Source organism: Vigna umbellata, chromosome 2 (assembly GCF_029865625.1).
Source record: "Vigna umbellata cultivar VRB3 chromosome 2, Vumbellata_1.0, whole genome shotgun sequence".
NCBI classification, from domain to species: domain Eukaryota; kingdom Viridiplantae; phylum Streptophyta; class Magnoliopsida; order Fabales; family Fabaceae; genus Vigna; species Vigna umbellata.
Genome location: NC_142166.1, coordinates 43,462,702 through 43,478,099, shown reverse-complemented (window position 1 = coordinate 43,478,099; position 15,398 = coordinate 43,462,702). Strand labels below are relative to the sequence as shown.

Here is a 15,398-nt window from a genome sequence, read left to right as displayed (position 1 = left end):
CCGACTGGTACACCGCAAATCTTCAATCTTTAACCACTGATTCTGATCCCTTGCTTTACTATTATACTCATGCATGAGATTCCTGCTGGACCGACGGCTGCTTTGCGTCAGACATTCTCGCCGGGATGGACCACGCCATTCAGGACGGCGTCGACGTGCTCTCACTCTCCCTTGGCGGCGGCTCCGCGCCGTACTTTCGCGACACCATTGTTGTAGGCGCGTTCGCAGCGATGGCAAGGGGGATCTTCGTCTCCTGCTCCGCCAGGAACAGCGGCCCCGAGAAGGCCTCACTTGCAAACGTTGCACCCTGGATAATGACCGTTGGGGCTGGGACGTTGGACCATGTTTTCCCCGCCTTCGCCGTGCTCGACAATAAAAAATGGTACTCCGATGTTTCGCTTTACAGCGATACCCGAATGGGGACCGAACCGGTGGGGTTGGTTTATAATAAAAGGTTGAACCACTCTGGAAGCGTCTGCATGCCCGGTTCACTCGACCCGAGTTTAGTTCGGGGGAAGGTGGTGGTTTGCGATAGAGGGATTAACGCGTGCGTGGAGAAGGGCAAGGTGGTGCGTGACGCAAGTGGGATGGGGATGATTCTGGCGAACACAGAAGCGAGTGGGGAGGAGTTAGTAGCAGACAACCACCTTCTACCGGCTGTGGCGGTGGGAAGAATCATGGGGGATCAGATTAGGAAATATGCTTCCTCAGATCTTAATCCAACGACAGTTATCGATTTCCGTGGAACGGTTTTGAACGTTAGACCTTCACCAATGGTGGCGCCTTGGACTGAGCAGCTGGTTCGATGGAGGCTCTGCTTTGCCGGAGAAGACGGGCACAAGTAACGTGACAAAGAGTGAAAAAGCAAGCTGGCATAAGACGTGGCATTATCGTTTACCACATCTACTAAAAGTTAACGTCGTCCAATTTTAAGGACTACTATTAAGAGTTTTAAAACTATGAGAACTAAAAACCATCAAAGTTTCGAGTAGGGACTAAACCCAAAATCATGCCATACTTAAGGGACGAAAAACATATTTAACCGTTAAGAATAAATGAGAAGTAACTCAGTAAAAAGAATAAAAATACCTTATTTTAAAATAATTTTTTAAAACTATTACTTTATAAGAAACTGATTTTAGGTATATGGTTAAAACTTAAATGTGATATATAATTAAGTATGATATAATAATCCGTATTAAATGAGCTTCATTATATATTTATTATCACTTTTAGTAATAGTAAATATATTTAATGCATAGTTACAAACTTCTATATTATTATATATTAAATATAACACTATAAATATTTAAAAATTATGTACAGAGTTAACTTCTACCTTTATGTTAGTATTATATAGAGACGATTTTCTTTTTTATGTACACATTTTTTTTCTTTTAAGTTTACCTTTTATGATCATTTACCAATTTTTACTATTTTTTAAATTTAAACATTTTTTAACTAAAATAACTATTTATAATAAAATATCACTTAAAAAATAAACAGAAACTATCTTCAATAAAAGTATAAAAAAAGAATTTTTACTTTCACCATTATAATTTTATTGTTGTTTTGTTATCATTAAGAGAAAATGAACACATATGACTCATGTATTTTCGTTAATATATATATATATATATATATATATATATATATATATATATATATATATTATTCTATACATAAATAAGACTGTTAGATATTATTCTATACATAAATAAACAGTTATAATAAATAATTCAATTTTAATAATCAGATTAAGAAAAGTTAAAACAAGAAGTAAGTTTCTTAAACTTATTTTAATTATTTTATAATAAAATTGATAATTTAATTGATTGAATAGTAGTAATTTTTATGATTCCTACAATAATTTAAAAGTTATACAAAAGTAATCGATATTTGATTGATAATACAACTTTTTCATGTACACTTACTTAAATTTGAACACACTTATAACCGCCATTCATAAAGGTAAATGCATGACCTAGTAATTCCGGATCTAGGTAAAAGTTTGTTTAAAGAAATGCAACTCCTTGAAAAAATGCTATTAAGTTTTAAAGTTATTAATTGAAAAATTAAAACTGTAACGTAATTTTTAAGACCAATTGTTTTCATTTATATGCAGAAATTATATGTATCTCACATAACTACACGTCAAATGCTTAAATTTAGAAAAAAGAAAGAAAATGTTAGTTTCTACTTTTATTATCTTTCAATCTTATGAGACTTTAAATTATTCTCCAACCATTGGATCATCCCTTGTATTAAAAAACCCTAAAAGTTTAACTACATGTTGAGAGATCCGGTCTTAGTTTTTGAAATTTCCCAACACCCAGCAAACCTATAACATTATTAGAATATTATGCACCAGTAAGATCAAGATTTTGATATATTACATTCAGCCTATTTAAATAAATTGTGTTCAACACAAGAATATAATATCCTCTGTATTAAAAAAACAAGTTTCATTAATAAAAAATAATTATTCGTTACCAATTTCTACATTTAATGATACATAATCATCCACTGTAACCTCTATGTGTTGACCGATTTCTGAGACTAACCATCAGAGGCCCCCTATAATTAATCCTAGTTTAGAGGGATCCAACCTATCATAAGATAATATAAAGACAATTGAAAATAAAAGAAAAGGCCAAATGTCCAGAAAAGCATTTCTTCTCAAGGAAACCTGATAAGCCTCCACTGTCGGTTCCTAAATTTCCGTAAAGACAGCTACTAATCTCAAAAATATCCTTCAGCCAATCTTGAATTTAGCATACCAAATAGCAAGGATACCACAGTCAAAACAGATGAACAACAATAAAAATCACCATACATCTCTAAGGTAACGTCCGTCCATCTGGAGTTTTTTCACTATAGCTTCGGCTTTTGTTGAGTCCACGTTTTCCTGTAATTCAATACAGAAACAAAGTTTTTAAGAAAGTTTCATTCCATAGGAATGTAGTGTATATGCTAGTGAAACCAAAAAATCATCAGAACTATAGCATTGTTAAATAAAAGCTCTGCAAATCCCCCATGAGTCCTTTGTATCTTTCTTTTTATTTTAATGATATTTTTATGTGATGACAAATGATAGATGTGTTTGGAATGTCAGCCTAACTGAGATACCAAGGATGATAGTGATGCCTAGCATGAGTCTTATAAATAAAATAAAATAAAAGCTCTGCAAAAGATTTAAATCGAAATAATTTAGAGATGAAAATTTACATTGTTGAGTCCCTTCATATACACTAAACACAACATAAATATAGACAGAGCGTAACCAAGCATGCAGGAATCAGCATACGATTATGGCTCTCTCACACCCACTCAAGTTGTGAAATGTAAAGTAGAGTCTAAAAATAGGAAAGAAGGAAAAAACTAATGATATCCACACATTCATAAAGGTTAGAATGAAGTTGATAACGATTTTCCAAATTGATATTTTAAAACCCTTCCAGGTTGGAAGAGAGAATTCCTCCAAATTGCACTGAAAAACAAAATTGACGTATTAAGTAGTGGAGTCAACCCGTTTTAAAAGAAGCTAAACAATATTTTTTCCAAATAATAACCTTTGTAAAAAAAATTAGCAACGTCACTATTTATTTGTCAACCAATTTCTTCAATAATATTGCACAAAAAAAATAGTCCATAATTTTATCTCTATCATTGGATGTGGTAAGGAGAACTTACTATAAGGTTTTTAATCACAAGCAAGGCACACAAGTTCACATCCTCACAAACACAAGAATGTTCAAATTCCCACATTTGAAGTACTAAACACCCGATCAATACTATAATAAACCCAATAGAAGAAAAGAACAGAACAAAGAAAAAACGAAGTCAATGTAAAAAATAGCTTTGGCTCCAATGAAAAATTCAAATACGCTAATTTAGCACCAAATTTTTCTAAAACCCAACCAAATTCTGTGTTTGGAATACAAAAACGAAAAGGCTCAAAATTAGTCACACCTCTCCTATCACAAATATATTATTATACTCACTGGTTAGCAATATAATTATTGGCATCTGTTCGTGGTGAAGAGACAAAAGCAATAGATAGAAAAGCTTCCTTTAATTCTCATACTAGTTTGGTTAAGTTCTTTGAAAATCAATGCTTAAGTATTATGTAAAAGGGAGGGATGATGAAGGACAATCAGCACCTGCTCCTGGACAATGGAATGAAGAGTTCGATGAACATCTCTGGCCATGCCCTTGGCATCACCACAGACGTAAAGATAACCTCCTTGAGAAATCAAACTCCACAGGTGCGCAGCCTGCACATATAAAAATTAATGCAGGTAATAATTTGTCCAGTTGCAGTTGATACCTACTAAGCTACTATTCGTACTTACTTTGTCCATCATCTTGTGTTGAACATATTCTTTTTCAGCCCCCTCTCTAGAGAATGCAACTATCAATTCTGAAAGAGAACCTTGTTCCACAAAATTCTTTAGCTCATCCTCATAAATGAAATCCTACATAATTGGAAAATCAAAAATTGATCTGAAAACCCATTTAAAAAGCACAAAGAAATTAATTTACCATTTGACGATTTCTACATCCGAAGAAGAGTAATGCAGGGCCAAGTTGAACACCATCCTCTTTGAGAGCATATCTTTCCTGGTAAATCAAATATAAAGTACGAATTTAGAAGTATATGTCTGTAAAAACTCAGTTTCACCTGAACTTTCAATTTTTAAATGGATTGGACATCTTTTAAATTTTTGATTTAGGGTTGTTAGATGTAACGGGCTTAGGCCCATCTTTGTATTTTCTTATTTATAAATGCATATCCCTACGTGTTCTATACACATTAGGGATTCAACCTATGTCTCTCTTTTATTTTAACAAGGGTAAACTATATTTTTACAACAAACTAGATACCTGTTTGCCAATGATGTGAAATTTCTGTTTAAAAAAAAAAAAACCTTAAAAGGGCACTACGAAAAGAAATGAACAATTTGGATTCCGAAAAAACAATCTGCTTCCACTTTTGTTTCATTTGACAAGCACGACTTTCTTGCCTCTTGCTAAAAGCAGATTTTCACCTTCAGCTACTTGAAAGCAATTTAGCCACGTATCTTGAAGAAACTAAAATAATTTCATTTTTTAGTGCTTATCACTTTAGTTAATTCCACAACACAGTAAAAGTGATCAAAAAGACAGAATAGTAGAGCTTTCCAGTTGTAACAAAATAAAGAATAAGGCGCCTTGAATTTTAGTTCATACTCGTAGTTGATTATTACATAATTCCTTATTTGATACCTATGTTTCTTTTTATATTCAACGGTTCAATCACCATCCCTTCTTCATTCTATATAGTTGTTTTCCAGCAAGCTTACTTTTATAATAATTGTAAAAATACACACATACATAACATATTCACATACCTGTAAAAATCCCCTGAAAGGTGCAAGACCGGTACCAGGTCCAACCATAATAATAGGTATTGAATGATCAACTGGAAGCTTGAAATTTGATGGCCTAATAAAAATAGGAGCCGAGCTACAGTCTTGACTTTTTTCTGAGGGAATAGCATTCTGATAATTCATAAGAGATTTATATTAGAAACAAAATGAAATAATTAGGTAATGCACCCCTCAGCCAAGAAATGAGAATCACAAACACAATTAGTTGAGAGCAGCGAGTCCAAGAAGTTAAAAAAGAGGACCATGTGATTGCACAAGAAGTGTATAAATTGCATGCTGGTACCTTCATCCAAGTTGAACATACACCTTTGTGAATTCTACCAGTGGGAGTTGGACCATATACCAAAGCACAAGTTACATGTACCCTTTGAGGAGCAAACCTGGACAATCAAGTAATACAGTATTATTTGTTCACCAATTATCTTATAAGGGTCCATTTGATACTTTAAATGAGATATGATAACTACCTTGGAGAGGATGAAATAGAATAATAACGAGGCTGTAAACGAGGGGCTATTGCAGCAAAAAACACACCAAGAGGAGGTTTTGCTGATGGAAACTCAGCCATCGCCTCAACGAGACTCCTCTGGCTTCCAACCACCCATTTGGAATACTCATCCTAGAAACCAAAAATTGAAAATCATCATTAGAAAAGGAAGGGGAAAAAAAGAAATTTTTGTCTTTGTAAAAAAAATAAAAAAGACAAACAGGAGTACAGAATTTTTACCTTCCCCTGAGGAGATGAAAGGAACTTTAATCTTTCTGCTTCGCTAGGTTCAGAGGCATGAGCAGCCAATGCAACTAAAGCAGCCTGGAATAGAAGCACGTGAAATTATTTCTTTATTTTCATTTATATAAAACAAGCACAAATCCCTATCAAATCACAGTGTTATAAGCCATAAAACCAAAGAAGCACAAAACCCTATTGAATCACACTCTTACAAGCAGTTAAACCAAACAAGTACGAATTTCTATTGGATCACACTCTTATAAGCAGTAAACCATACAAGTATATGATACAGAAATAACAAGTGACGATAATATTAAAACCTTTCGTGGGGGGTTCAAGAGATCAGCATAACGTGCCAATGCAGTTCGCAGTGAACAAGGGCCAGGGAAGGGAGGTAGGAGAGAACCACCTAGGGAAGTGCCATCATCCTTGTCTGTGTGAAGAGAAAAAAATAAATCCAAATTCTGACCCAACAACTTCCCAGTTTCTTCGACAGTTTCATTGCAGTTCTCAGCATAAACACCCACATGGTCTCCAGTATCATATCTGGGAAATATCAGGTAAACGCCATCAACAGATTTATTGATTACTATAAGGTAATTGGAACGGGATATTCAATTTGCCATCTAGTTAGGCATGAGAAAACCTCATCCATAAAGAGAAATGTTGACAACCACACTTTCCAACACATTTTTCCCTATTGGCTGAAATTTCTTAGAAATAACAAAATCATGTGAAACTCGTTCCATATTTAATGAACCTCCCTTGTGATTTTGTAGGTTTCAACAAATGTAATCAAATGAGAGTTTTGAGAGGAGTATGCTAGAGATTTCATGATAACTCAGCTAATATTTGAGAAACTTCATGCATTTCACATCAGACATATTTGCACAGATTAAAATCATTAACAATAATTTCATCAGGAAATCTCACCCTCAATTTCACAGTCTTTCGTTATTTTATATCTCTATTTACCCATCAAAAAAACATTTAATATTTCCTAAGAATTACAAACAAATATAAAACCTTATACCAAAACTCAATAACATAATATAATCCAGCAGGACTAGATTATTTTGAATAATAATTAGATAAAAGTTTAAAGATCTATAAAAATATTTACTAGCATAACGTATTTGAAGCCTATATAAAACAAATTAATAATTATTGACCGATGCAATTGTTCTACATTTTCTTATTTACCAAGAAAACATGATATGGTTATTCACCAGGAAGTATATCTAACTTACGTTATGCTCGTCCCTGATATATCAAATTCCAAATGTATGCAAGAACGATCAGACTCAGGTTTGTGAAGCTCCTTCTGTACAGCAACATTCACCCTTCAAGAAAGGAAACAATAAGTTTGTTTAATAAACTGAAGTAGTAAGAAAAACAAAATCGATATATACAATTCCTAGCACCTGCAAGGATGATGAATATCAAACACAGTATTCCCATTTGCCACGGTTGAGTGATTATCATAGGTTGATGTTGCAGTGGGATCATGAATCACCACTCGGTATTCAAGAATAGCAGCTGTATAGGGGGTAGAGACAGTATTAGCATCATCCTCATCTCTGAGCAACTGATCCAACTCAGACCATAAACTTTCTTTCCTGTAAACCCAAGACAACTCATGGTGTTTGAAATGCCCAAAAGGTAGTAGACATATTTTTCACAATTTTATGTGTAGCAACAATATAATTAATAGCTAGATAGCAGGGCTGAGAAGAATCAGAGGACTATCGTTACCAGGCAGAAAAATCATCTTCAATGGATTGATCATCGTCACCTAATCCAACTGCAACTAGACGCTTTGCACCTGCAGCGAACACAACTATGTAAGAAGATATCTATGAAAAAACTACTTTAATACCATTCTCAAGTCTAATTTACAAACTTCAGAACTTTATTAGAACGGGGTTTTATTAATATACATCTCACTTCAAAGGAATAATACAAATCTGCAGAAATAAATAACTTAATGACAGTGTTTTCCTAGATTTTAAACAAATTACAATAGAGTAATATAATTCCAGCAGTGCAGGCTGGAGTCTATGTTACATATATTTAGAATCAAGAAATTGTAACAAGATTGCCTAATAAATGACTTATAGTACTTTCTGAAAGTTTGATTCAAACATTATACACCCATTAGACTTTTTGAAAGGCTTATCAAATACATTGAATCTAACAATGTAAGGCACCATTCCACTACGCAAAGAGAAAAAGAAAGTAGCACTAGTAGATTAACTTTGCAGCTAAGGAGGACAAAATTAAGGAAACAAAATTCAAAAGCACAAATGACAGAAATGAAAGATGTATAAGGCAACTTAGCTTTGATCAACGACAATGATTCTATGCAATCATGACAAGGCAAATAACCAATTTAATACTTTCGAAAATACAGGAGATGGAATTACACACCTTGTTCAGCAAGTTCTTCATCCACAACTTTACCTATCTGTATCAAAAGAACACATTAGAATCAAATGATGAATTTTTTGTTAAATAAAAATAAAACCATCTGATTATACCTTATTAAAATGTTCGTATTGCCTGTTACCTAGGCCGAAAACTCCATAGGTGAGTTTTTGGAGCCAGATTCCCCTCTCATCTTTCGCCTAAAATTAATGTCCAATGAAACTTAGAATCATTTTAAGTAAGCCATATGAATAATGAAAATGCAAAGGAGAGAGCAAGGTCTAAGATGTAGGATTTACTTAAAAGTGATGTAAATACAAACCTCAGTAAACCATTTGTAGAATCTTGCAGCATTGTCTGTTGGTTCTCCATCCCCATAACTGTCATGTCAAGTCAAAATGCATCATATTCACCACACATTTCAATAAATCAATAAATAAATACATAAATACATTTCAACCATTTTTATGTACATCAATCTTACGTTGCCAGCATGAAAAATACAAGACTCTCTTTCTTCAGCTTCTCCTCATATAGATCATCATCAGCTGCATAGTCATCCTAGTTCAAATTAAATAGACATCAGACATTAACCAAACTTAAACTTTAAAATTGAAATTCTTAACTTTCTGTAAAATTTTACCAAAAGTTTTCTAGAACACTCCTAGTAAGAAATCAAACATTTAAAATAAGATGTTTGACCCATATATCTATAACCAGAGTGTAGGCATTGCCAAAACTTCATTTCAATCCCACATACCAGGTCAACAACTTTGACAGCCGCTTTTTCATACCTTGCCTTGATCTCCTCTGCCAGCGCCTGTAATTAAAAATAAATATAAAAAACGCAGTAATCATACAAAACTGGCACATAACTTTCTTCAGATTTAAAGCTGCAGTTGTCCCAGGGGTAATCATTTCAAGCATTATAGAAAAGAGGAAGTAGGCATCATCTCTACAAAAGTATACTTGCAAAATCTACAATCATTTCCAAGCTAATTTAGAATATTCACAATAAGACACCTATGAAGACATGTTGTTACAGTTACAGGAAAAGCTAGCCAAGAAAGAGGTATGAAGACATGTTAGAATATTCCCATACTAATTACTACAATGCACAAAATTCATAGCTTTTAACAACTTCACGCCATCCAACGTCATAAAATTGCGGCACGATTTAGGGTTTTCCACAGGTATTAATAAATAGAAAGGCACGACATGCAGCAAGAAGCACTGTCAGCTCATCACCGTAGGCACGCCTTTTAACTATCAAGGCGAACTAATTTCAAATTGACACTAAAATGTAACAAGAACACATCATTCCTCGCTCCTTGGTGTTTTCAGTAACAAAAAGAACACAATCACATCTAACCAAAATCAAGCCAAACAATCCGCGCCACCACAAATATCATCATTATCATAACCTGTGATTAACCAAGTCATCGCACAAGTCAAAACTACGATATCTACTCCATTCACCAAACTTAAATTCGCAGCACGAGAAAATCACAATCATGCTTTACACGAAGAATATTCTTATTCTATTTTAAAGATCCATAACATTCGATTCAATTCGCCTTGATCCAGCAGATTGAAATAAAAAACAAAGCATGAAAAGAGAAATATAACCTTAGCAAAGCCTTCAGCAGTACCGGTCTGAGTACCGAAGAAAATGGTGACCTTAGTCTTGCCGGCGGCAACGTCAACTTCCTCCTCCTCCTCCATCAATAACCCCCTCGGCAAAACCACCGGCTTCACCTCCTTGCTCCGATCCGAAGATTTCTTCCATAAAAACACGAGAAGACCGATTACGACCGCGGCGGAGGTGGTAGCGATGAGAAGCAGCGAATCCGAAACGGAATCTCCGAGAGAAACGCCAAGGAACGACTCAACGGCGCGCACCAAATCGGAATTGGAAGCCATCGAGTCCACAAGTCAATCAAATTCGGAGTACAGTGCGGGAGGTGAAGGAGAGAGTGACGAGCGCCTGCGTGATCGCGTGATCGCTTGAGAGCTAAACCAGCAACAAGAGAAACCTAACAGGCAACGGTAGTTGTAGTTGAAAAACTCGAGGAGAGAGAGAGAGGGAGGGCTGGGTGCGGTGGTGGGAAGAAGAGAGAGGAAAGGACCCAGGGAGAGCTAAACCAGAAACCTTGGGCCACTTTCAATCGACGTCAATGGGTTTACTTTTCAGTTTGTGGGAATTTGCAACTTTGCCAAACGATACTGATAATTAAAGCGCGAGATATCGCGGCGCCCGCTTTGACAACTACCCCCAAAAGCTCCTTTTGTGTTTCTTTCCCCTCCTTGCTTTTACTGTTACTTTAGTTTTAAACATCTTGCGAGAAAATAAATCGGCAACACAAATAGCGCAAATGCAAAATTTTACAATTATTTTTGTATCATTTATACCGTACTTTCTGGCTTTTACTATTATTACACGAGTTTATTATATGCACGTCAATTAATTATTTCGTTCTTATACATCCGTTTTTGTTTGATTGGACTAGGGTAGGAGTGAAAGAGAAAATAAAGAAAGAGAAGAGAAAAGAAAGTGAAGTTAAGACTAAGGTTCTTTATTGAGAAGAGATGAATAGAAAATTTATAATACGAAAAAAGAAACCAGAAAATTAATTGTATTACCAAACTATTCTTGGTAGAAATTAAGAAGAAGTATATCTTCATTTATAAAATTACTATAAAAGAATTCATGCATGTAATGAAAAATATTTAAAAAATAGCAATATTCATTTATTTTTGTTTATTTTTAAACGATGTGATAGTTAATTTTTAATATGTTTTTTACCATTAATTTATGGTTTGTTACTTTTCCAACAACTTTGAATTGTATTCTCCAACCTTAGTAGATAGGGTAATGTACTTACGACATTCAAATATTATCCAACCTTTATTGGCAGTTCAGTTTTCTTCTTTGTAATAGAATATAATGTAAAGAAATATTACCTCTTTACATTAAAAAATACTAAAATTATTAATATTGATACAATGTATCCAGAATAATTATTTTTCAAATCAAAGTTACTAATTCTTATTATCTTCTTCATATATGTTATTGACCTTCTTCTCCCCTCATAATCACTATTATCTGTCCACAAGGAATGCAATTTTAGCATTGGTGCTACCTTTTCAAAAAACCCTTATTGCCACTTTTATTGACACTTCCAACGCTATCAACTTCCACACCTTTCAAGACTACCTCGCTGACACCCTTGTCTTGGGCATTTAACCAAACACCTTCAGCGTCTGATTCAAATCTTAATGAGAGAAGAGCCAGGTTTGACTGTTGTGTCAACATCATTTTCTGAGTAACTTTGTGAAGGATCTTACAAAATAAGGTTTTAAGGATTTACACTTTAACAAAAAAAATTCACTTTCTTTTTTACCAAATAATTATCCAATCATCATTATTTTCTTTTTCTTGAACTTTCATTCCTGTCTCAAACATTTTCTCAATCAACTAGGAAAACAAATACGTAGACAAAACCAAATAATAATGTATTATTAGTTTGTTTTAATGGCTTGAATACGATTGGTTAGAAATGCTCTTTTTTCCAGTTTCTTGTTCACCCAGAAAAGTGTTGGGAGTCAGCAGAAGTAATCGGTATGGTAACCCCCTTCTTTATTGTGTGGCAAATTTGGTCAGAGATTGAGAAGTGCCTTTAAACACGGTTTATATACCAAACTCGGACCCACAACATTTGATTCCAATTCATGTGCATTCCCAATAAATAGATGTCGGTCTGTACAGAGAGACATAGACTTTCCGAAACTCTAACCTTGGGATCGTGTCAGATGAACCCTTCCTTTTTATGGGTCGCGATTATAGTTCATAAGTTGAAAACTGGTTAGGTCTGTCTTAAAAACGGGTTAAAACTTAGAATCCGGTCCGCATAAGGAGGATTGGCGGGTTGGTTTGATAGCTTAATACATTTAGATGAGTTAGATAAGGTAATGTGGTTTTGTTGTATGCTGAGATAAGATCATTACAATTAGGTAACAACCATAAAATAGTAAAGTAATACAGTAAGAAAATCGAATAAGTTAATTTTAATAGTAAATACGCAAACGAACTTTCAAAATGATTTGGTAAAATATTTCATATCTGTCTCAAAAACTTAGAGTTTCTACAATATATTAGGTAGAATTGTCGAGAAATCCAGTTTGACCCGGTTCAGTCCATCACAGGTTGATTATTTAGTGAGTTAACTTAATCCGACTCATTTATTAACAAGCTGAAAAAATTCGAACTCGACCCGACCCATCACGGATTGATGGGTTAAACGAGTTGGTTCATTGGTTCATTATAAAATTTTTAAAAAATTACAATTTTTTTAATTCAAATTTAATTAAATTTTGACAATAAAATGATGTTAAACCCAAAGACAATTCAAAATAAGAAAAAAAAGTATCACACAATCCAAGCCTAATCCAAAAAAATATGTACCAATAAATAAGTTTTTAATATTGATAATTTTTGTATCAGTTATCCATTTATAATATTAGAGTCTTAAATAGATAAATCTATAATATTTTTCTCTCTTTTGAAACATTTTTTTATCACCATTTATAATATAATAAAAAGTACTAAATAATAATATTGAAACAAAAAATAATAAATAATTAAATTAAATTATCCACTTACCATATGAACATGAATAAAAAAATTAAAATTTTAAGTGAGTCGAATTGAAAGCTAACTTGAATAAAAAAATTAAAATTTTTAAACTAAATCTGATTCAAACCCCAAATGGACATGTTAGAACTCACTACACTAATATTAATATTAGATCATTGCATAGTTTACCATTCAATTCAATTACTTATGAGACAAAATATTAGGTCATTGCATCAACTAGCTATTAGGAAACTAATTTAAATTCTTTTAATATAAAACAAAATTAAATATAATATATTGATTAAATTGAAAAGGATATTTACATATTATTTATATTTAATATTATTTTACATTATATTTGTCATCGTCTTCTTTGTTTTATTTCTTGTGCACAAAAAATAAACTTGAAAGTATTAATTTAAACAGTGGAGAGATCAAATTAACCAAACTCATCATTTGTAATTATCACTGCAATATTTTTCATTAAAGAACTAGAATACAGTAGTTAACAAATTCATATTTTTTGCATTACAAGTTTGTTGACCTAACATTCATATCAATATATATCAACATGTTTTCTCTAACCATATAAAATAGAGATGAATACTACAAAAGAAATGAATTATCTCTTAAATCATAATTAGATTAAAATTTGGAGCATATATTATACTATAAAAGTACTTCCCAATTAACACCTGGTTCTAGTATTCAGATGAAAAGCTAATGGATAGATTTGAGAAAAAGTTCCATTTTTTTTCTAAATTGATCTTAGATATCATTATGTAATGTGATATTCAGAAACACATCAATTGCTTATCATTATATGAAAAAATATTATTGAAAAATAAAACAAAAAAAAAATACGTGGACCAAACCAAACTCATCCACAAAAAATACAAAGCGGACTTGCTTAAAAAGGTGTTAAAAAAACTTTTAACATTCGAAGTCTACACCTATTATTAGAATAAAAAAAAATCAAAGAGCATTCTAGACGTCATAATATAGATATATTATTTTTATTTTTCTTTATTTTTTTATTTTTTTTGTTAGTTTATTTGTATTTTGAATTTAATTTATATATATTTTATTATAAATAAAATATTTTATGTGTATATTTAATACAAAAAAAATTAATTACATATATAATTTTTACTATATTCAATAATATCAATTATAATTAATTTTATTTTCTGATCCTAAATAAATAAACCTATTTTCATAACGATTTTTCTCCCAGAAAAAGATATAAGAACAATTAAAGTTCATTATTTTACATATTTCCAAACATTTTCACCACCTCCTTCTACAAAAACTAAAAAACAAATTGAGAAATAGAAAAAAATCTTAGATAATAATACAACGTCACTATCTCACCAAACACATTTAAAATCAACGTCACAATAATTGTCACTAATAACTCTGGTGATTTTAGTATATAAAAAAATTTACACACAAAAAATCTCGAGATAAACAATTAATTTATTATATCATATTACCTCTAAAAAAAGTTAACACAAATAGTAAGATTAAGACTTTCCCAAGTTGCACCATTTTAGTCTAATTAATCTAAAAAAACTGTCAAAAAACTTGTATATGAAAAGTATTTTCCATACTCTAATGGTTATATAAAAATATTTTAGAAAAAGAAAATTATGCATATAATTTTCCGTATACTTCATAAAAGAATTATATCATTTAATATTGTGCACAATAGTTTACAATAAAACACTTTGTAAAATGTGTCGTAATTTATAATTCTCCAAACCATCCAAATAGTATAAGTTATAATACTTAATAAAACGAGTTTTAACAATCACTTTGAAAAAAATAAACACAGTTAAATGATCCGTAGACAACAAGTGCAAATCACAAAAACCAAATATATGAACAATTTTTCATTGAAAGAAAATATACTTAATAAACTCTTTTTTATCTCTAAAACCACGTGAAACATAAAAAAAAACCTATTACCTTTATACCTTTTTATTATAAAAAAAATTTCATGTAACATCTCAATCTAGTAATATAAAACTACTAAAATGAAACATTACAAAAATAATGATATAATAAGAACTACAGATTTGGTGAATAAAATTTTCACCACAATAACAAAAATAGCTACCTATTTTACAAGCTTTGCTTTCCCTCCCCCCTTAACTGCTTCACTGAAAAG

General features: G+C 32.2%; 1 protein-coding gene and 1 pseudogene across 1 annotated transcript; one reads left to right on the top strand and one right to left on the bottom strand.

Moving 5' to 3' along the window:
- Nucleotides 1–125: 125 nt before the first annotated feature.
- Nucleotides 126–845, top strand: LOC148204079 (subtilisin-like protease SBT1.8 pseudogene; annotated as a pseudogene).
- Nucleotides 846–2,448: 1,603 nt separating this feature from the next.
- LOC124835708 (NADPH--cytochrome P450 reductase) lies at nt 2,449–10,799 on the bottom strand. Its single transcript, XM_047310680.2, has 18 exons — nt 10,219–10,799; nt 9,350–9,409; nt 9,074–9,150; nt 8,912–8,969; nt 8,703–8,789; nt 8,593–8,629; nt 7,918–7,987; nt 7,587–7,781; nt 7,413–7,505; nt 6,483–6,708; nt 6,160–6,243; nt 5,900–6,051; nt 5,716–5,812; nt 5,394–5,543; nt 4,546–4,623; nt 4,356–4,478; nt 4,164–4,277; nt 2,449–2,908 (listed from the first exon to the last, which is right to left on the bottom strand). Exons 1-18 carry the CDS (start codon nt 10,510–10,512, stop codon nt 2,828–2,830), a joined length of 2,076 nt encoding a protein of 691 aa, XP_047166636.1. The 5' UTR covers nt 10,513–10,799; the 3' UTR covers nt 2,449–2,827.
- Nucleotides 10,800–15,398: the final 4,599 nt, after the last annotated feature.